Source organism: Setaria italica, chromosome IV (genome assembly GCF_000263155.2).
Source record: "Setaria italica strain Yugu1 chromosome IV, Setaria_italica_v2.0, whole genome shotgun sequence".
In the NCBI taxonomy this organism is placed as follows: Eukaryota; Viridiplantae; Streptophyta; class Magnoliopsida; order Poales; family Poaceae; genus Setaria; species Setaria italica.
In genome coordinates, this window is record NC_028453.1 from 35,398,718 (window position 1) to 35,421,894 (window position 23,177).

A 23,177-nucleotide genomic window follows, 5' to 3' on the forward strand; every position below is an offset into this window, starting at 1 on the left:
TTTTTTAGTTTGGCAGGATCCAGCTCATCTGAGAACGGTTCTGGCTAATCTGGTGATATGATTTCTCTGGTGGAGTTGAAATCCTTTTGAAAAATCATTTGATAAAACACGTGTAGTTTAAAATGATTAAATAACATGAAATACCCATAATATCTTTTCATTTTCTTTTCTTTTTCGTTTTCCTTTTTTCTATTTATTTTCCTATTTTCCCTTCCTATTTCTTGCACCTTCCACTATCAGCTCCCTATCCGCTCCTTCTCTTCCCTATCCGCTCCCAGGCCCCATCGCCTAGCTCCTATCTCCCGCCACCGGCCCGCCCCCGCCACCCACGGTCGGCCCCCACCTCCCGCCGTCGCCGTCGGACACCTCCGCCCCTGCTTCCCGGCCGTCGCCGACACCGTCTCCGCCCACCAACACCTCCCCGCCGCCGGCTGCCTCCCGCCCGTTGCCGTCTCCGCCCGCCCCCACCTCCCTGCCGCCGGCAGCCTCCCGCCGATCGCCGCCTCTCGATCTACCTGCTGTCGACTCCGCTGCCTACGGGCCCTCCCCCGAGGGCACGGTAGGAAATGATCGAGGAGGAGCCGCGGGAGACAGTTTTTATGGCTTTGCCTCCCAAAACAGCTCCTCTTAGCGGGATTCGTGGGGCTCCGGAGCTGGAGCCGGAGCCCTTTCGCCCGGAGCGCGCCCTTTGGCAAGGCTTCGGGAGAAGCCGCTTGAGGAGCCGCTTCCGGAGCCCCACCAAATGGGGCCTTAATCACACGCAGGCACACGCTCACACATACCCTCACGTACACCCTAGTTGGTCACCTCATGTTATCGGATATGAAGGGTCATCTCATGAGTTATTGCGATTTTTCATGCCAACTACCGTCATCGCTAGTTCAGCGCGCCAAGGTGGTAGCACTACGGAAAACGTGACTTTAGTCCAGTTGGATCAGGTCATATATCCCAAAAATCCAATCGGGACTAAGTTTTCGAGACAAAAGGGATTCTTTAGTCCCGAGTCATTCACCCGAAACTAAAGATCCCCTTTAGTCCCGGTTGGTTTTCCCAGGTCATTCACCCGGAACTAAAGACCCACTTTAGTCCCGATTGGTAAAAACCCCTTTAGTCCCAGTTGGTAAAAACCAACCGAGACTAAAGGGGTACGTGCATGCGCCTGCATGCGCGCCTGTGTGGCGCATGCACGTACCCCTTTAGTACTTAAGACTTTTTTTAAAATTATTTTCCATATTAATATTGTATGCAATTCGTATATATATTTCATGATAGTAATATATATATATATATATATAATTCTTAGTATGTTATACATATCAAACTAGTATTTATACAATTACTATATATACAATAATTTATCCTCTTTATTCTTAGGATCATCTCGTCGTGGTGTTTCTTGGTGTAACTATTGAATGTCTGTCATAATAAAATTCTCCCACGGGATTTATTACCTCATCCACCAGAATTTCTATGAGACCTTCACATATTACCAAAATTCTCTCCTCCAAGAGTCTTTCTTGAATATTTCATATCTGTAATTTGAAAATATGTGAATGTTACACGAACAATTAAATATAAGGAGCTGGAAAATAATTAATTATTAATAATTTTATTTTACGTACATCTAGATCATGCGATGATAGTACCTTGTCATGCATAAAATTGTTCATGTGCTCACAGACGTAGTATCCATATAGATTATTGTCTTGTTCCTGTCTCAAGCACTTTAGTGGGAAAAAATAAGTTATGAAATATTCGTGTTATAGAATGTACAAAATGTGCAAAGTTCATACGTACCAGGACTTTGTATTGAATGTAAGTTTTTCTTTGAAGTCACCACGGTGAGTCTTAAGGAATCGTTACCATACGCTGCAGATAAAAATAAATAATGATACAGTGTTGGGTGAAAATTTAGGAAACAAAGTTTTGCATAGAGGTAAAGGACAAGAATTATTATGAGTTTAGCATGTCTTGAATGTCTTGGTACTCCGCCGGTGGTTTCCTCAATGAATCGAACATAATAACGTGGCTTTTATCAATCATAATTATTAGGAGAATCCAGTGGAAGCTGCGTACATAAATGTTCATATTGGAGCTAACTAATATTAACTAGGTAAGAAAAAAAATGAAAATAGATGGTACCCACACTTGTTTAAAGTTGTATGGCAGTAGTATGTATTCCTTGTAATTTTTTTTCCAAGAAATTGTATATTGCCTCCAATATTTTCTTTGGCTGATCCCGTATTTGCTTTTGGTTAACGAGGGATGGATCCATGAAGCCAACATTGAAGTACGATTCTCTGCAGCATCTCTAAATTAGCATCCTACATAAAATGGAAGGTGAAGTTAGTAGGATGACGCACACACAAAAAATAATGATATGAGCCAAAATTACATATTGATAAACAGACACTTACAGAACCCAAGTGCTAATGAGAGAGACGTCAAGGGCATCCTGATGGTACACTTCATATATATCCTTGAATTCCATCCACAGGAGTTTCTCACCTTCGCCGAAAAAATCAATCGGTTTAACCCGAAGAGCGAACATGAGCCTATCGTTGGCAGACTGCTCCATGAACCATTTATGGAATTCGTACATCTTCGCGGAGAGCTTTCGTACCAATTCAGGCCTTACTAGAGGCTTGCCTATCTCAAAGGGCCATTTAGGTACAATTGGCTCTGGAGCTAGCGGTTCAACTTGCCCTAAAACTTCAGCAAGCGACATACCTCTATCTTGCATGAATCTAATGACTCTGATTTGTTGTTCTAAGGGCATTGCTGCTATAGTTTGAGCGTCTTTATCTGGTAGATCCTCGAGCTGGGGGACAGTACGACTGGACAACGCTCCTCGCCATTTTTTCTTGTGATCAGACTTAACTAACAAACGCTCATAGTTCGATAGTACAGTCCTCTTTACTCTTTTTGACATGCCAATAAAAAAAATTGCTGGATCTACTTGCTTTGGCTCTATCTCTTTTGCTTTTCTTTGTTCAACGCATGTTTTGAAGAACTTCTTCACTGTTGCTTGTGATACATCCCACAATTCCTCAGTAGTCATATCGGCTGGTAGCTTCTGAATGGGTTCAGACTTCTTTGTTTTCTTAGGCTGCCTTGGCTTGGAAGGTGGTGGTCGCAGCTTCTTCAAAGGTGCTACAGGTTCCTTGGTTGCTGCGGGTCTTAGTCCCGACGACGGTGATCGGGGAGGGGTGTTGTGGTCATCATCGCTCGCACCACCAGGATTCGATGGAGATGGAGACGATGATTGAGCAGGATGCGACGGTCCCGGTGGTGATGACGATCCTGGAGGTGAATGTGCTGGAGATGATAGTCTTGAGTTCTGAGAAGATGGTCGCTATGGGGGATCTACGGGGAGTAATGACGTCTCCTTGCCGGGGATGATGATGTGGTGTTTGCGCCATAGAATGATCCCGTGAAGTGCATCTCCTAGTGTCCTTTCCCTGTCACCTCCCGGGAGGTCGAGCTCTAGGCCTTCATATTAACTATCACAAATCTGTTCTAGGCCAACGCTGGAGTAGCCAAGTGGAATCTCCATGCTATGGCTTGTCTGTCCTAGCAGGATTGGTAAAGCACTCCCGTATGCCACCTGTACATAGAGGAGGAATAAAGAAGTTATTAAACTCCCGAGGTGTGGATCAATTGAGAAGATTGCATAAATTATATATATGTATACCTTAATAGTGATGTTGTCGAATGGTCTACACAGCTCACATGAGGTGCGCTGAGTGATGTCATCCACAGGGTACCATTGGTTGTCCACGGGTAATCTTGGCATGTGCTCATCGGGGACCCCTGTGGAAGCACAACTGCTTCGGCATTGAGAAGGGCTGACGACGTTGGGATCCGGTAATGCTCTATATTGGACCATCTCAGTAATTGACAGGGCCACTCGATGATTAATTTCTTCATGCATTCTTAATTCTTGTGAATGCACTTTGGCTTCTAACATGCACCGCCAGCTCTCCTCTTGCTATTCCTTTCTTTGCTTGCGGCTTCTGTATGAGTTGATGTCCCTACGGAAAGTGAACTTCCACGGAACAACCCCGTAGCCTCGGCAACATCCTGGGTGTTTAGGATTTCCGAGCACCAAAGTGAGCTCATCGTTCTCTCTATCAACCTTCAACTTCACCGCTTCAGCATCTTCAATATTTTGGATAAGCCTTTTGGCCTTCCGACGTATTGTTTCATTGAACATAAGTGTCCCATCCTCTTAGCTTAGGTTGCCTCCATGAGCATAATACCAATTCTTTGAACGATCAGGCCAGTTAATAGTTGCTTGTATGATACCTTGATCGAATAGGTCTTGTTCCATCTTTTTCTATTTGGGAATTGCACTCATGTAACTATCTTGCCCTAGATGATGATGGTACTCCTTCTTGCTAGCATTGGCAACGTTGACGCGAACCTTATTTCCACTACCTTCGCTCATCTTGTATTCCACAAATGAGTTCCAATGGTCCCTTAACTTTGGCCACTCATCAAAATCTAGAGTTTGGCCCTTCTTGATAAAGTTGGCTTCCTCCTGGTGAAAGGGGACATGGAACGGGGCTAAAAATGGGTCAGACCAATCGGCCTAGACCCTTATGGGCTGATCGGCCTGCCCTGTACGTTTTGACCTCCAATGCCCGAGCGCTTCATACAAAAGTTGTAGATCTCGTCAAGCCATGCAATTTTCCCTATAAATTTGCTCCAATCAGAGTTTAGATGAGAAAGATATGGCCCATGCAAGTTTCACCTCCTCCTGCGGGCCTGTAGTTCAATGTTCGTGTTTGGACCTTCCAATATCCAAAACCCGGACCCAAGTTCTACTTGTAGAAAAACCCTTCATTTATGTCGTATTTCCTGTGATTTTGCAATATGGTCTAAAACACAACACATATGCGAATCTGGGGTTATTTCACGTGCCAAGTGGTGGGTTAGCATAAGAATATGCATGAAAATATTAGTTAAATAGCACTAAAAGTGTGTTAATAATGAGCGTTAACAATCATGCATCTCATCTAAAGCAATCTTTAAACTACTACCTCTGGTCAACCTCCCGAAAACCCCCACCTTATATGGAAGGAGACCTCATCACGATCCCCCTATCGGCGCAGGCAGTCGAACACAGGTGAACATGTCATGCTATCAAGATGGATCAACATACTAGATTTAATCACCATAATTACGTAAAGCATATTATGTAGTCTAACCTAGGATTAGACTAAGGAACAAGCATATTCAAGATAGATAGAAAGCATAAAATAAGGCATTGAGTCGCTAATAGGTCTGATGACAAGAAGAATTGCTCACATAATAGATGTATTTAGATCATCACCTCTGAGTACATACCATCGATGATCTACTACTAGCTCCTGAACTCCACCATGGTACAACCGCGTAGTGAGGCCATGGCGGCTAGGGTTTGGCCTAAGCCATCTCCTAGACAACTCCGAAGACTTGTGGCGGCCCTCAGCTCCTTCTGGTGAATGCCCTAGGTTTCGTCGAGTTTTGGTGGATGGATGCACGTGCCGTTGGAGAAAGGCGATATTTATAGTCTTGAGGTGCCGTGGGGCAAAGGGCATGACGAACTGACTCGGGCTGGGCCTCCTAGGCCGATCGGCCTACCCCTACAGGGCTCAAATGCTCGAGTGCTTTATACAAAAGTTGTAGATCTTTTCAAGGCATGCAATTTTCAGTGTAAATTTATCTCAATCGGAGTTTGAATGAGGAAGATAAGGCCCGTGCAAGTACACAGCTGCTCCTGCGGGCCTGCAGTCCAATGTTTCTGATTTTTTCTTCCAATATCTAAAGTCCAGGCCCAAATCCAATCGTGTACAAAAACCCTTTATTTATGTCGTATTTCCTATAATTTGGAATATGGTCCAAAACACAATACATATGCAAATATGGGTTATTTTAGGTGCCAAGTGGCAGGTTAGTATAAGATTTAGTTCAAAAACACCACTTAAATAGCACTAAAAAGTGGCAGTAACGAGCGCTAATAGTAGAAAAGTTCCGTTGGCCCGTTTGACCTAGCTGTTAGCTCTAGGTGAGCGACGGAGGCATGACAGGCTTTGATCCCTCTTTCACCGTAGAAGTCTTGGAATTCCTGGGTGGTAAATTTCGTTCCTTAATCGGTGATAATCCGGTTAGGGACCCTAAAGCTCTGAGTGGTTTCCGCTATGAACTCGGCAGCTTTAGAGACCGTGAGACTTTTTATGGGCTTCACCTCTATCCATTTCGTGAACTTATCCACGACAACCAGTATATGGTCGTAACCTCCATATGCCGTTTTGAAGGGCCCAATCATGTCGAGTCCCCGGTAGGGGATAGGCCATGACATGGGGATGGTCTGTAACTCCTGAGCTTATGCGTGGATCTGCTTTGTGAAGAGCTGGCAGCCTTCACACGTGCTAACTAGGTTCTCTGAGTCAGCTACCATCGTGGGCCAGTAGAAACCTAATCTGAAGCCTTGCCATCGATGGTCCTAGCGCTAGCATGGTTCCCGCAGATCCCCGAGTAGATCTCCTGAAGCAGCTTCCGTCCCTCTTCCTAGGAGATGCAGTACTTCTAGAGGAATTGTGATCCTGCTAGGCCATGCAGGAGGGAGGCAAGCCACGCTGTCAGGCCGAGCTGGTTGCGGGCTAAGGAAAGGGAAAGGTGGCCCGTTTAATGAATAGTGATGTTTGGCATTTATTCAAAAGAATTCTTAGTATGGTTTGAATTCAAATTTGAATGGGGTTCAAATTTGGCAAGGTTTGAGAGCTTTGGATTCTTCTAAACTCTAGAGCACTCAAATGCACAGTCATGTGGTATTTCTGCATAATTGTACATATATGTGAAATAATTGTGAATATTAAGGAGGAAAGAAGATTAAGTATTTTTAGAAAAAAATTAAAAGGTCCTTATTTTTAAATGCTTTTGAATTTAGGGATGTTACACAAATTTTCTTGAGTTAAGTGTTCTATGGGATCATCTCTATGTGGAGACATACATCAGCTCAAGCAACTTGAGAATTTTTCACCAACTCTTTGTAAAATAACCAATCATCATCACATACAAGTGGCATCAACACATAGTGAGATCTTTTATCACCGACATCAAACCTTCCACTAATTCTTATCTCTCCTTCCTCATTTCCAACTTTGAACAGTGAATTTACTCGGCCTATTATGTAACAAAATGTTGGAGTACTACCAAATCTTGCTACTTGTTGCCTCATTCTTGCAAACATCTCCATTATCATGAACAGTGCTACTGAAGAAAAAATGAATTAAATGATCATTTACACACAACCACCAAATTCAATTGATTACGTGGACCTTTACCTATTGCTTACTATATCTAGATTACCAAAAAGTATACAAAAATTTTACATGTAAGCATTATTGATTAATTTTCAAACACAAATTACAAATACATTATGCAAAAATACCCACCAAAAACACATTGGAATCTTACCATGCAAGACAAACTACATGATAGGAATGGGTCACTAACGATCAATTGCATGATACAACAAACCTAATAGTAGCCGATTCGTACTCTATCTACCATTCCAAGCCATATCATACACTAAATCTAAGCACCTCAGATCCAACTAAAATGATGAAATCGAAGAAATCTAAGTGGTTATAGTGGACGAGTTACCTTCCGGAGCAATTTTTATTTGTTTCCCCTTCAAATCGGGTGAGGAACCAAGTGGATCTAGAGGATAAGGAGGGGCCGCGCCATAGAGGAAAGATGAGCTCAGGCTAGGGTTAGAAAGGGAAGGAAGGAAGTGAGAAGGAAGAAAGAAAGGAGCCCCGATGCATGCCTGTATAAGGCTGAATCGCGCCACGAGCCCTGACGTGACTGAAAGCATGTGGCGCGACTCAGCCTGGCCACATCAGCGTCAAGGTCGTCCTCCCGTGCGTGCTACGCTAGTGTGAAAGGCCGATCGCACTACATTATTTGAATGATAAAAATGACTACTTATAATATTGGTTTGGAATTAGCTTTTTAAAAAAATTAGATTAAAAAAGTTAATATAAAAAAACTGGTCATAAGTGAGGACAAATGTGGCTGACTTGCGTAGAGTTGACGCACCAAGGACAGTCGCAATTTTGGAATAGCTCAAACCGCGATTCAAATTGATGAATACAACCTCTACTTGATTGTTTGGTGAACGGGTTCGTGTACCTTTCCGGTAGGTGATGGAAGAGATGACTGGGTGGTCTAGTTCAACTGTTTCAATGCGCGCTGGTCCACCTTACATTCAATATCAGTAGGACAAAAATAATGGCCAACTAATTCGCCAAACGGTTGGCCGCTTGGCGCGTTCAAATACCATTCAAATCATGTGGCGGTGGCGGCAAGTGGAAGTCTTGTGTTGGAAATTGCGTAAAGTTAAAAACAATATGACAAGAAAAGTAGATACCAGCTATACAAGTTAGGCGCAAAAGGTCAATACTCTAACTTGATTAGGTCACTTTGAATCTAGTAGGAAATAACGTTTCAGATTCTATATTTATAGATATAGTAGGTTTGTAAACAGAGCCGGACGATTTGTGCAGAAAAGAAAGAACTTACTTTTCCGGATGGACTGATTCTAGATGACATAGGTCATCATATAAAGTTTAGCCGGCTAAATTTGACTTCTTTAGATCCAAACAGGAGACTGCAAAACTTTAGCTGCAACTGGTTGAACCCAGCTAAACCAGCTAAATCTGGTAAAAGACTATCGTGCCCCTCCACCTATCGTATCGGGAAATCCCCTCATTCCCCTCCCGCGCCGCTCTTCTCCTGGGTCCGGTCTCCGCTTGCTGTCGGTCCGCCCTGCCCGCTGCTCCCCGTGTGCCGCCAACCACACATGCCGCCGCTCTCATGCTCACTGTGTTGCTTCCTGGGGGCCGTCGCTCGTCGGAGCTCGGGGCCGACACCGTGGCTACGCTGGAACTTGTCTGGGTCTAGGAAGCCGCTGAAGCAGCTGGCGAGCGGCGGAGGCGGGGCTAGGAAGCTGCCGCCTACCTACACGAGCTCTTCGCCGTGGTTGTGGACGCCGCCGGCTCGCGGCTCCACTACTGCTTGCAGCTGCTGGCTCCGACGGTGCCTTCGGTTCCACCAGATCCCGTTTGCTTCCTCCACCCACCCCCGGCGGCCGGCTACTAGAGGACCCCGCTCGTGGCGCCGGAGTAGTAGTACTTCAGGGACCGGCTGTGCTGGGGAAGGTGGGGATGGTGGCGCTCGAGGAGGTGGCAGACGGCCACGGTGGGACAAGGCCGGCAGCGCGGAACGAGGCTGGCCAGATCTAGGGCGGTGACCAAGGGGCGTCCGGGAAGACGGGGAGGGACAAGGACTCGGGCGGGGGCTTGGGTGGCATCCATGGGGCGGCGAGGTGCAAAAGGAAGATAAGGATTAAGGAGAGGGAAGAGGGATGAGGGGTAGGATAGATAAATATCTCATTTAGCTGGTGGATCCAAACACCTTTAACTAAAATTTAACTAAAATTTAGCTAGGTGATTTTTAGCTAGCTAAAAAAGAGACTAAATAGCCAGTTAAAAATTTTAGATGTATGGATCCAAACAAGACCATATTTGTGGAGCTCAAGCAATGCAACCTGCTGTACAGAGAAAAGTAGTAGCTTTATTCACAACTAACAAGAGGAAACGTCTGCTTTACCTTTCAAGTCTTTGTCAATGGCAGGCGTACCCCATTACGCGATGTCGCGATTCCACGGTACTGAAGAAAGCGATATACATGAAATGTCAAGTCGTCGAATAAGTGCTCGACGAAAAATAAAGTTTTTCTGTAGACTTCCTTTGTATACACTGGACGACAAGGCATCCTATGCCTATGCCCGGTCCCTGTGGTCACTGCTGCTGCTGGTGGGACGCTGATAGCAGCCGGCTGTGTGGACAGGGATACCCAAAGTATAGCCTGATGATATCAGAGCCGTATAGTACCAGAACGGCAGAGCAAATAACAATAACGGCGTTTTTATCAAAAAAAAATACAATAACGGCACAACGAAAGACAGCTTTTGGAGGGCAGTATACAGAAAGGGAAAAAAATGTGTAAAAAGAGAGTACAGTAACAAATTACACACAGATTGATATTAAAATGTTACAACGACAACATCATCAACATCATATTAGAGTTTGTTATAGTTGAGTGATGTACCTGATCGTGGAGATGAGCTCGAAAACAGTAAAGAAACATGAACGATGACAAACGCACTCACACATACGACGTAGGGTTTATAGGTGTACAGAAATACTAAGCTCACGTGGAATTATTCGAATCATATGTAATAGGGCACCTGCTGCCCACTCAGCGCATACCTCACAGGCTTCAGCGGTTCAGCTACGACGTGTTAGATGATCTTATCAGGGCCAACTAGAGGTTTAAATATCTTGGCTTTGTTTGGGTTCAGACTTTATCTCTACCACTTATTAAAATATAGAAGGAGAAGCTTTCACCTTTGCTGTCAGATTGCCGAGTAATTTAACCTAGAGTTAACGTCGATAGCATCATTCTTGTCGTGCCCGCTTCGAATGCTCGCTGGCGTGCAAGTGGCTCTTCTTTTATTGCTCCCTTCTGGCAACGTCGATAGCATCATTCTTGTCGTGCCCGCCTCGAATACTCGCTGGCGTGCATGTGGCTCTTCTTTTATTGCTCCCTTCAGTCGTCTCCTGCACTATAGACTTATGGTGCTTCCATGTTCCACGAAACCTCCCACTACCACCACGTCGTTGGCAATGGAGCGGCCATGATGCATTTTTCAATCGCATTATCCTTCACATACCCATCCCACTGAGAACTTATCTGCAGTAAACTTGCTTTTTTTTTCCGTCCTTCCCCTTGGTGCATATTTCTATTCTCTTTTACTGTTCATGCATACCCTCCAATTCATGGCATGCTCGGACAGAAGCCTGCATATCCACCAAATAAATCCGTCTTGTATTTCATGAACCTTGTTTTGCATCCAGGCAGAGAACCCGGATGATCTTTATGAATAGGGCATTAGAACCGGAGGTTGAAATCTTCTAGATTAATAAGCAAGTTCTTGGATCCGAGGACCTTGATAGGACTCATGCTTGAGCTGCGGCCTCGACCAGAGATTTGAGCATATATGTCTAAAAAGATAGAGACTGTAATTTCTTGGAAATTCAGTAGCATGCTGCTATGGAGTTCAGATTGACATACCACAGCTGCCAATGGATAGACATATTTGCAAGTTTACATCTTACTTTACAAAGAGTACCAGTATCACCTGCCCTTCTCTGTTGCTTCTTTCCTTCTTCCACTCATCAATCGCAGTAATCCTTCGGTTCTTCAGTTCTTCAGTCTTCCTCCTGGCTTCATCTTTTTCGTTGGCGCTCCCAGCATCATACTGTTCCACTCTGAAGCGCCATGATTCCCTGATCGAAGACACAAACACAACTCCGAGCAACACACATGTAACTTTCACATATTCCATGTACACATAGACCCTCTGTTTCATCAGTTCTCTGCACCATCTTCCCGTGCCACCCACTTCTCCGGACACAAATAACTCAAGAGCAGGAGGACGGTCCAGTAAACTTACCGGATAAGGTCGCAAATTCCTCTTTCTCGTGGAGAGCACACGCACAGTATGAACACCAGGAAATCCAATTAACGGCAACCCAAGATTAGTTGTTGTCATCATCTTTCCTGTGACCAACAGCAGAGCAAATCTGGAACTTTGGTCGCAGCGGTAACAGATCTGGTCATGTTGAACTCCAGATCTACCGATCTGAGCACCCCGGCAAGGTAAAACAGCCGATGTGACAGCAAAAAGGTGAATTAAAGAAGCCAAGAAATAAGCAATGAAAGAATAACCTAGCTGGCCCTGAGATCTAACGTGCGGCGCTGCGCTATGCCTGGAGGTATGAGCCTTGTGGCAGCAGGTTAAGTTAGTTGGCGGCGCCCTCTTTGTGCGCGGCGGCGGGGACACCCGCCGCCGGCAGCGCTGGCTTCTCCTCGTGGATGAAGAAAGCGTAGAAGCCCCCACAGGAGGTTGCCGCCGCCATGGCCCAAACGACGAGTTTGACGGCGAGGGGCATGATTTCTGCAACCTTGTAGCTAAACATGACGGTGAGCAGAGTCGTGAGCCCCCATACGGCTGCCTTGACCGTCTCTCGTTTAGGGGAGTGGCGGTCCAGGCGCTCGTAGTAGCGCAGGCAGGCGAACAGGGCGACGAGGTCGAGGTAGGAGACCACAACGAAGATGATTGAGCCAGTGTCGCCGTTGGAGCGGTACACGGCCATGCCGGAGTTGAACGTCAAGAAGAGGAAGCCAAGAGCCGTCAGCCAGGAGAAATCGGCCATCACTATGGCTAGTTGTCGCCGGGGAGATGAGCGCTGCTACTCCGAATAAGCCAGCGTCTTCGTACTGGGATGCATCGAAGAAGCAGAAGGGAGCCATTATCAGGAATGAGGAATCGATTGCCTTTCTGGAACAAAGCTCAGTGATCGATAATCCATGGAAGAACATCGACAGACTACGAAGAGCTTGCTCGAATGGATTGGAGAACCATAAAAATCGAAAAAAAAAACCATATTGCTTCTTCTTTTTCCTACGAACTACCAGCTGAACCAAGAAAAGGTTGAAAGGAGGGACGTACCTTTCTACTTATTGCTGCGCCACGGCAATGCGCATCTCGAACGCGGGGATTGCCCTTAAATGAGATCGTCTCGACGACTAGACTACTCCGGCAGTCACTCCATCGTTGTCGTTCACTGCCATCCAACGGAGCAGCTGAGCCCAGGCACTCTAGCTCGTTCGCATCTTATTGTGGCCCAACAACACGGCCTGTTAAGTGTAAAAAGCAGCGGCCCGCGTTACTTCTTTTGGCGCGATACCTCGCTATTTTGGCGCGGACACGGCTTATTTTGGCGCGGTTCCGGGGCTGGAGCCGAGGCGGCGATCGTCGACTGCTCATGCTATACTGCCGTTTGATACGATAACTTGGTGCAGTATTCTGCACTCCTAGATCTTCCTCTCTACTAAATTTTTTCAGTGTTCTAATCTAGTCATCGTTGACATCCCTAGATGTGTTGAAACGAAACCTGCATGTTTCAGATGGTGGAAAACATATGTGTAATATCATGATTGTTTATTTGCATCATCAGATTAGACTAATTGTTCGCACAAGTACAGAGTCTTCTTTTAGTTGCTCAATTTAGCACCAAACCAATTATTTCTTGTAGGGAGAGTTTGATTCCTGGTATGTTCCCTCAAGTTGGCATGGAGTTCAGTACCATAGAAGAGGCCCGGATGTTTTGGGTTACCTTTGGAGGTCAAAAAGGTTTTGAGGTTAGAAAAAAAGTACGCAAACAAAAGAAAATGGGTTAGATCTTTTAGATATGTTTGTGCAAATGAAGGTCATAGAGTGCAATAAAAAAGAGATCATCTCACAAAGTGTCCAAGAGCTGAAACTAGAACTGATTGTCCAGTCCGCATAGGTCTTATACTAGACAGGGAGAAGGGAAATTATAAAGTGAATGATCTGATTTTGGAACACAATCATACCCTTCACCTGCCACAAGCCTCACACTTGATGGCGTCCCAAAGAAAAATTTCAGAGTTACAAGGTTTTGAAATTGAGATGGCTAACGATGCAGAAATTGGGCCCAAAGCTACACATGAGTTGGCTTACATCCAAGTTGGTGCATGAGTTGGCTTACATCCAAGTTGGTGGCTCAGCTAATCTCAGTTACACTCTTCAAGACCACAAGAACTATTTACGGGGCAAGCAACAGCGGGAGATGGCATATGGTCAAGCAGGAAGCATGCTTTTATATTTTCAGGAAAAAATTGTTGAGAACCCATCATTTCAATATGCACTGCAGATGGATCGGGAAGAACCGATTGCGAACATATTCTGGGTTGATGCTAAAATGCTCACTGACTATGCATATTTTGGTGATGTTGTAAGTTTTGATACTACCTTTGGTACAAACAAGGAGAGTAGGCCTTTTGGCGTATTTGTTGGGTTCAATCATTTTAGAGAAACAATGGTTTTTGGTGCTGTTCTCATGTATGACAAGATATTTGAATCCTTCAAGTGGCTATTTGAGACCTTCCTGAGAGCCCATAATGGCAAGCAACCTAAAACAATATATACCGATCAAGATTATGCAATGGGAAAAGCAGTTAAGGAAGTTTTTTAGAAGCATGGCATGGTTTGTGCACTTTTCACATTATGCAGAATGCTGTCAAGCATCTAGCTGAACTGGATGATGAAGAATCAGATGCTTCTCCCAAACAAGAAGTAGAAGACAACAATAAAGAACCGAGTATTCTCTCAGATTTTAGTGTGTGTATGTATGAGTATGAAGATGAAGCAACATTTGAAGAAACATTTAACATCATGAGGTCAAAGGTAAGCAAGCAAACTTGGTTGGATAGTATATACAAGGTAAGAGAAAAATAGGCTGAATGTTATATGAAGGATGTGTTCACATTAGGGATGAGAAGTACATAACTCAATGAGAGTTTGAATAGCGACCTGAAGCGACATTTCAAATTTGATTTTGATATAATCAAATTTCTTAAGCATTTTGAAAGGGTTGTGGAATATAAAAGAAAGAAGGAATTGCAATCTTATTTTGAATCAAGGAAAAAATTACCTAGAATCAAAATGAGGACACCTATGTTAATCCAAGCTAGCAAGCTGTACACACCAACTATTTTTGAAGCTTTTCAAGGTGAATATGAGAGATCAATGGTAGCATGCACCACAACATTGGAAGGCACAAATGAATATCTTGTAGCAATTGGGAGTCTAGATGAAAATTTTACCTTTGAGAAGGAGTACAAAGTTATTGGTGATCCATTAGAACAGATCAGTACATGCAGCTGTGGGCAATTCAATAGAATCGGAATACTATGTGGCCATGCTTTAAAAGTCCTTGATTCGATGAATATCAAATCACTTCCCACACAATATGTACTGAAGAGATGGACACGGGAAGCATGCAGTGGCGCAGTACAGGACAACAAAGGCCGGGACATAATAGAGAATCCAAAATTAGATGTTATGCTTCGCTACAAAGATATGGCTCGCAAATTTCTCAATTTGGCATATCGAGCTGCCAGCCATCCAAAATGCACCTTATTAGTAAACAACACACTGGATATGCTCAGCAAGCAAGTTGAAGAAGAAATGAATGGTGTTACAAGCCCTATGGATCCCATCATCGCTCCCACCAATGTTACTCTGCCTAATGAACTATTGAGTACAGCAAGCCTAAAGAAAAAAGGAGGTGGAAAAAAAACCTTGAAGCGCAAAAGAACTTGGCTTGACAAGAAGCGCAAGTGTACAAAAAAGGAGGTAACAAAAAAGAAAACAGTACAAATATGTGTGACAAGAAAAAAAAGTTCGAAGGTTTGTGACAAGAAAAAAGAAAAATGTTCAAAGGTATTTAACAACACAAAATATATCAGATTCTCTCTAACTGTATTCGCTACAAAAAAAGTTTCAATTGTATTTAACTATTTGATTCTCTTCTATCTTTCTATCTGATCAGGAGCAACAGACTACAAAAGTGTCAGTCGATGATAGCGCAATACTATAAAATACATGCCTGAACCATCCATCTTTACCTCAGGAAGAGATCTCTAAATCATACACAATCATCGATAGTTTCTCTCAACTATTGACGGTAATATTACAAAGTAATACATTTTTCCTCTGAATCATACATGGTCATTATGTTGAATTATTTTTTTCTATTTTTCAGAGAGCCAATGACAGATGGTGTTATTGGTGAATTCTAGTAGTACAGAGTGACATCTTTTGTGCATTGCATTCACAATAGCATTCCTAATCAATTTACAACACAATGTTATTGCTGAATTCTAGTAGTATGGATATTTGCAGTAGGAAGAATGCCTTTTGCCTCCTGAAACATAGATTGTTTTGGAGAATAGCTTTTGCATCTGTGGTTCAAGTATAAAGTTCAGGGAATTGTAAAGTTCATATGACCAGCAATAAGGTCATATACGCCTACTGGATGCCAGAGAACAGAACATTTTGTGCATCTCATTTGCAACAATCAATAATACTTTTTATTCAATTCCATGAAAATTTACAACACAATGGTAATCTATAAAATTTGCAGATTTTGATGCTTTGGATACAACCACAATTTACACAGTTTGCAAGCTCTTGCATAAATTGCACTTTACAGGCATGCTCTGCAGACTGTATAGAGCATTAGAGATTGAAAAAGTTCATGGAGGTCAGCAGCCGTGTCTGCAGCTAGTCGAGTTTGAGGTCTGCACGGGTAGAAAGCGTGCAGGACGTGGGCGAGGTGGAAATGCTGCAGGCCGGCAGCGTCCATGACGGTGATGACGCTCGGCGAGGGACGGTGATGCCGAGACGCTCGATGAGGGAGCGGCGACGATGCAGCTCGCAGCGAAGGGATGGCGACGAGGCAGCTCTGGGAGAGGGGATGGCGATGGCATGGCTTTGGGTGAGGGGATGACGACGGCACGGCTCTCCACGATGGGATGGCAACAGCGCGGTGCTCGAGCAGAAGATGGCGGCGGCGATTTCCCCTATCCATGGGGAGTTCTCGGCAGGGGCTACCCACTGTTTTTTATGCTTAATGGGCCGTGTTGTTGGGCCACACAACATGTGAACGAGGTAGAGTGCCTGGGCTCAGCTTGCTCTGTTGGATGCCAATGAACGGCAGCGATTTAGTGACTGCCGGTAGCAGTCATGGAGACCGACTTCAGAGGATCTCGTTCCCTTAAATGGCTCCGTCGTTGACGACGACAAGTGCAAGGAAGTGTCAGCATATGGACTAAAAACAGTTCGGTCACATCATATGTTATGTTTAGATACCAATTATAAGGACTAAACTTGAACTAATTATAAAACTAATTGCATAAGCCGTGACTAATTCGTAAGATGAATCTATTAAGCCTAATTAATCCATGATTAACACATATTTATTGTAGCATAAGATAAATCTATTAATCCTAATTAATCCATGATTACACATATTTACTATCGCATCACCTAGTCAAATCATGGACTAACTAGGCTTAATATATTCGTCCTGCGAATTAGCATTCATTTATGCAATTGATTTTGTAATTAACCTGTATTTAATACTTCTAATTAGTATCTAAATATTCGATATGACAGGGACTAAACTTTAGTCCCATGAACCAAGCAGGTCCTAACTTCCTGTCCTCCAAAACCGCACCGCCCAGTCCTTCTGAGGTGCGGGCACACGTACACATAGCACCCTGCTTATATTTTCGTCTGCGGTTTGTCTAAAAATGTTAACCCGAAGGTGCGATGGCTGGTTGACAAAGACTTATAAGTTGGTTCCACCCTTGCTCAACTAGTAAGGTGGTACTAAACATGCGCACCTGCGCTCATGAGCCATACTAGGCTAACCAAATTGGATCGGTGTCACACAAGGAAAGCGTGACATGATGTCCTTTTTGTGGGGCCCAACTAATTAACTATAGGAAAGAAAAGGTGTATTTTTCATCCTCAATTATTGTAAAAGTGTGACATTCATCCATCATATTTCATTTGCTGCAAACTATCTAAATCGGTGCATTTATCACCCCCGCCTTAGTATAACAATGGTTTAATGTCATCTAATGGTGGGTTATATCTTATAATCATTTGACTATGTAGCGAACATGGCCCATTAGGCTATAGTTTGTGATTTTGGTGATTGAGTGACAACAGTCATTGGGACTAATGCTTTGTCTAGCATGTACCTTTTAGGTTTTCTAGGTTCCAAGAATGCCAACCAAACCATGGCAAGGTCTAAATCATGGTATTCAAGTATCTAAGCTATATTGTATTCTTGATATCCAAATCATGGTATCCAAGTGTTCAAACTATGATATTCAAGTGAGCAAGCTATGGTATCTAGGATTATTCTATGGTATTGAAGCATCCAAATGATAGAGAAAATCTAGAGCATCCAAGTGACGGTATGTTTGGTGCTTGCATTGGACAAGTTGAAGAGAAAAAGGAACCATCGAATGTTCCGATGGTCCACAGAATAAGCTTCGGAGCAACCATCGGATCAATTGGTACAACGTGTAGTACCTACCTGAGTCAAGACCATCAAATGTTCTAATGGTAGGATTTCTAGTAGCATCGGATGAATTCTAGGGTGAAGAAATTGAAGACAAAGAAAACTCTATAGCACCGGATGATCCAATGGTGGGCCAAGAGGAGCATCGGACGAAGCATATTTTCTTTTCCAAGTTCCAGAGAGGTTATGGCTAGAAGCTCTTCAGCACCGGATGATCCGATGGTACCATCAGATGAAGCGTTGGATGAATTGGTCGCCCTATCAGTGGGGAATCTGGGCGCAGGGAGGCCAACGGCTAGAAGCACCGGTTGTTCCAATGCTACCAAATCGACACCATCGGAACATCCAATGGTACACTTTAACTAGCCATTGGAGCAACGGCTTTTTGATGCCTTGGGCTATTTATACCACCTCCACTCGCCCATTTGAAGTCGCTGGAGTGTCTAGGAATGCATAGAAGACCAAGACTCATCAAGAACATATCCAAGCCACAAAGTGCTTAAGTGATTGATCAAAGGCTTAACAAAAGGTTAGAAGAGTGATTAGTGTTAGAATAGGCCTAGAGAAGAGAGAATGCAAGGTGTGCCCACCTTGTGATCGGTTCTAGGAGTGAACCACAGCTGTACAAGGTGTGCCGACGCCTTGGAGCCTTGGTGGCTCACCAGCAAGTCTTCGACCCTCCAGCTTGATGTGGAGCAATGTCGACGATCGTGTGCAGGTGACATGGAGAAGCTTCTTCATGAAGGTGGCATCAAGGTGATGGAGGAACATGGCATGAGCCTTAGTGGCTGAGCTTTTGTGGCAAGTCAAGGGGTGTCCTAGAAGAGACTTGGTTACCGGGAAGCAATTCTCTTTGTAAGTGCTTCAACAATGTGGACTAGTGGTGGCCTAGTGCCTACCGATACCACGGGATAAATCCTCATGTCAAGAGTTTTCTTCCCCTCATCCACATCTCTTACGTTTCCGCATTTCATTCTTGCAACTTGTGTGCCTTTACTTTCTTAGTGCAATATCTTGTTAGGATTGACTCTAGGTTGTAATACTTATTTTGGAATGAGGGTTTCACACTAGATCAACCATAGAATGCACATCTTGATAGCATGATCTAGTTTATGTTTGTGAATTTGTAGTAGAAGCCATAGGTTAAGGTTTTAGTTTGCCTAATTCACCTCCTCCTACTTCTTAGTGATGTAATATGTGCTTAGTGATATAATATGTTGAGTCAAAAATATAAAGAAAAAATAGTAAATCTTCTAAATTGCCTGTCCCAAAAAAATTTTATCAGAAAAATTAACGAGACCAATTCATGCCGAACTATTATAGCGATTGACTCAACATTAGACATGGCTAAGAAGTAATTAGTAAAATGATTACAAGTCTAAATCAATGTTATATAACACTAAATCGTTGTTAATCTAAGGTGGGGATGATAAATGCACCGATTTAGTTAGTTAAGAGGTTGATTTGCACCGAATGAAATATGAGGGATGAATGTCACACTTATGCAATAACTGAGGGATGAGAAATTAATACAATTTTTACTTAATTATATTGATAATTGGTGAAGACTCGTAGATGGCCTGGCCACTTATAGCATAAGGAATGCATGTTATAAACATTTTAGGTTATTGGGTTGATAAAACGGTGACAAAATAAACAAGAATAGCATCTCGCGCAAATAATTTGGGAGGAGAAATAAACTAAAGTGGCATGCCATCATATTTAATCAGCTGACTTAAAACACTGTTGGGCACCCACTTGTATCCTTAGACAGCATGGTTAATAATAAAGCTTCTTGATCCATTCTAAAATAAGTGTTATTTTAGCATTCAAATTTGTTACGCAAAGAATGTTCTTTTAACTCATAGCAAACGTCATCTAATTAACTTCTTGAGAAACATGGTACACATGCAAACGCTCCCATACGCACGCATACTCAACTTTATGAATGCATGCATGTAACCTTACTTATATAATCATCTTTGAGAGACTAAGCCGACATATCCTTAAGATGGACACAAGTCACCACTGATGCCTCGCTGTCGACGGGCACATCTCCTATCACTGAAAGAATAGCACCAGTTAAATCATGGAGGGTAAAATAGCCATTTTGGTCCCTCATTTTTGCATCAAGGGTCAAGTTCGTCCATCAACTTTTAAATGGACCAATTTGATCCCTCAACATTATTTTTTATCAAACTCATCCTTACGCTAACGTGGTGCTCTTTATTAGCATTAAACTAACATGAAAAGTCCCTTTTCCCGTTAGCTTATGTACGTCAAATATTTGTGTGCTCATATTCTTTTGATACACACGCAAAAATATTTCTCAGTAATTTTGTGCCTTCCGTTTGCTGCCTGCCTATACAATTAAATGTTTAGAAAGATCAGATTCAGAAAAAAAAAAGATTAATCTGGGTAATGTTGAGCCTCTTGTTTACTGCCTGCAATGCTTATGCAAATGTCCAGGATTTGGGGAATCAACTGAATCACTTGTCCAGTGGGAATAGGGACTGACAGTGCATGAAACGTTAGCATTCTGCCAAGCAACTTGATACGGCATGCACGATAAGTTTATCTAGGTTCATGCTAGATAGTAGTCTGCTTCGTCTCTTAGCAAATTCATTCCTTCTAATACCACTTCACAATTCTTTTTGTCACTACTAGGGAATCCACATCTCATCTCGAGGCTTAGTACCGGTCACTTTTTGGTCCGATAATATTAGCATTAGTACCGAGTCCAAATTTGGGATCCCCTGGAGGCCCTTTAGTACCGGGTGGGAGCTCCACCCGGTACCAAAAGTCACCCTTTAGTACCAGGTGGAGGCTCCACCTGGTACTAAAAGCCCTAAGGCACATTAGTACCCAGTGGAGGCTCCACCCGGTACTAACGGGGGCCTTTAGTACTAGATGGGAACCCCACACGGTACTAAAACCCCCCTCCCTCGCTACCGCTCAAACCCCCCTCCCTCGCTACCGCTCCTTTAATTCGCGATTCCACTCCTCTGCCTCCCCTCTCTCCTCTTCCTGATCTCCTTCTTCTCATCCTCTCTATCTCCTCTGCCGCTTCCTCTCCTTTGCCTCACGCCCGCACTTCCTCTCTTGGGCCGGGGGTGGCAGGGGCTAGCGGAGCGGCTGGCAGGAGCGGTGGTGGTGGTGGGGGGGGGGGAGCGGCGGGGGAGGCCGGGGGCGTACCGGGCATGGTTCCAATTGGTACTAAAGTTGTCAAATTGGCGGGAGCTAAAACTGTCCGCCTCCAGTAGTTTTCTTTCCCGCGCGCACTATCTTAATTCTAATAAAATATTTCAATCATTACCACAAGGTTGTCACATGTATATATGTATATATATGAAATAGTAGGGATAAAAATTCATCACACATATTAACTAGAATACATTACATACAAAATTCATCATACATATTAAATCTTACATAAGATACTTAGAACCTAGGATCGTCCACATCATGACCATTAATCATCGCAACATACAAAGTACGACTTATATCGATAATGTTGATTCCTAAGAACCTATCGACATAATCTAGTGCATATATTAAGTCTTACATAAATGAGATATTTAGAACGTAGGATCATCCACATCACGACCGTTAATTTGGGAGACAAAAAGGTACACCAATTCTAAAATAATAGTACAACATGAGATCTACGAGTCCACCTACTCTAGCTGAATATCATAAAGGAATCTTAAAATTAATTATCCAAATGTCTTTTGGAGCAAGTGCCTCATTTTCATAATAGAAGTATGATGGCCCAATAGCCTATCCAGGTAAAAGATCTGTTCACTGAGCATGATTTATTTTGGCAATCCAAAACTAACCATAAGCTGATGGGTCAAGTTCAGAGGATAAATCTTTGCCTAAACCGGCTATTGGCCACCATACTTCTATTATGAAAATCTAGCTTCAAAAGGTATTTGGAAAACTATCTCAAGATTCTTTTATGATGTTCATATTTTATGATGTTCATCTAGAGTTTGTGTACTCGAAGTTCTTTTGTTCTTTAGTATTGGAGGAGCGGAGGTGTTACATCCATTGCCGGTCCATCTACATCGTAATTGAAAAATGGACATAGAGCTTCGTATTAGATAAAAAACTTCATTAATATTAGGTAGGGGAAATATAGAGTAAATGTGTTTATAATATTTAGTCCTCACTCTAAAAAACTCTCCATTCTCCTCGTTCTAAAAGATCAACAAGTACTCCATTTGTAACATAAAACTCATTCTAAAAAACTCTCCATTCTCCCCACTCTAAAAAACTCTCCATTCTTCTCGTTCTAAAAGATTAACAAGTATTCCATTTGTAACATAAAACTCATTCTAAAAAGCTCTTCATTCTCCTCACTCTAATCAAGAAACAAATACTCCATTTGTAACATAAAACTATCTCATTCAAAAAAAAATAGAATACTATGACCAGAGGAGGGATAATGAAGTTGCTAACCGGTCTAGTGAAGAAGCTGATCGAGTGAAGAAAAACAAAATCAGAGCAAATGGTGAGCTTACTCGGGGAGGAAGCTAAGGAAGCAACTCATTTATATATAGAGAAAATGGTTGACATTAGTACCGACCAGTAGTTTCAACTAGTAAAATGGTTTCATTTAGTACCATTTAGTACCGGTTGCAGCTACTAGCCGGTACTAAATGGCATCCTCACCATTTAGGCTGAAGCCACCAACCGGTACTAAATGGCTTCCTGGGGAATCTAGCTGTCGGCCACGCGGTCCACGTGACACCATTTAGTACTGGTTGAGGCTCCAAACCGGTACTAAAGGGCTCCGGTGGCATTGTATATAACAACCCGTACTAACGCACGTTAGTACTCAACGAAAACGCATCCGGTACTAACACATTGGACGAATGCATAATTTTCGTAGTATTTAAGACTGTGCTATAGTAGATAGATGGTTAAGATAAGGTGGTGGGAGCAATTTAACCATAATAAATACTTTATCCCTCAAGTCAACCAAAAATAATATCTGACCCCGTGAAATATTGTCGCTTCAAAATGTTTAATCAGGATTTGAATTAGTTGTAAGAAAATTTTGAAGCATGCATCAAAATCTGGGTA

The 23,177-nt window shown here is 43.1% G+C and overlaps 2 protein-coding genes and 2 long non-coding RNA genes across 4 annotated transcripts; 1 reads left to right on the forward strand and 3 right to left on the reverse strand.

Annotated features, from left to right (window-relative positions):
- Nucleotides 1-1,368: 1,368 nt before the first annotated feature.
- On the reverse strand, nucleotides 1,369-1,988 carry LOC111256950. The gene is made up of 3 exons (XR_002677216.1): nucleotides 1,798-1,988; nucleotides 1,647-1,724; nucleotides 1,369-1,532 (listed from the first exon to the last, which is right to left on the reverse strand). It is a non-coding gene; the product is annotated as an uncharacterized LOC111256950 (long non-coding RNA).
- A 5,010-nt stretch (nucleotides 1,989-6,998) lies between these two features.
- Nucleotides 6,999-11,235, reverse strand: LOC111257101. The gene is made up of 2 exons (XR_002677488.1): nucleotides 7,654-11,235; nucleotides 6,999-7,260 (listed from the first exon to the last, which is right to left on the reverse strand). It is a non-coding gene; the product is annotated as an uncharacterized LOC111257101 (long non-coding RNA).
- Nucleotides 11,236-11,563: 328 nt separating this feature from the next.
- Nucleotides 11,564-12,769, reverse strand: LOC101760134. The gene is made up of 2 exons (XM_004965966.4): nucleotides 12,632-12,769; nucleotides 11,564-12,399 (listed from the first exon to the last, which is right to left on the reverse strand). The coding sequence occupies exon 2, from the start codon at nucleotides 12,333-12,335 to the stop codon at nucleotides 11,922-11,924; it is 414 nt and encodes a 137-aa protein (XP_004966023.1). The 5' UTR covers nucleotides 12,336-12,399; nucleotides 12,632-12,769; the 3' UTR covers nucleotides 11,564-11,921.
- An 856-nt stretch (nucleotides 12,770-13,625) lies between these two features.
- Nucleotides 13,626-14,180, forward strand: LOC105914244 (protein FAR1-RELATED SEQUENCE 5-like). The gene has a single exon (XM_012845315.1). The coding sequence runs from the start codon at nucleotides 13,626-13,628 to the stop codon at nucleotides 14,178-14,180; it is 555 nt and encodes a 184-aa protein (XP_012700769.1).
- Nucleotides 14,181-23,177: the final 8,997 nt, after the last annotated feature.

What these genes read in the sequence shown, in the direction of transcription:
- LOC105914244 (XM_012845315.1), top strand. Translation starts at nt 13,626, where the DNA reads ATGCAGAAATTGGGCCCAAAGCTACACATGAGTTGGCTTACATCCAAG.
- LOC101760134 (XM_004965966.4), bottom strand. Translation starts at nt 12,335, where the DNA reads ATGGCCGATTTCTCCTGGCTGACGGCTCTTGGCTTCCTCTTCTTGACG.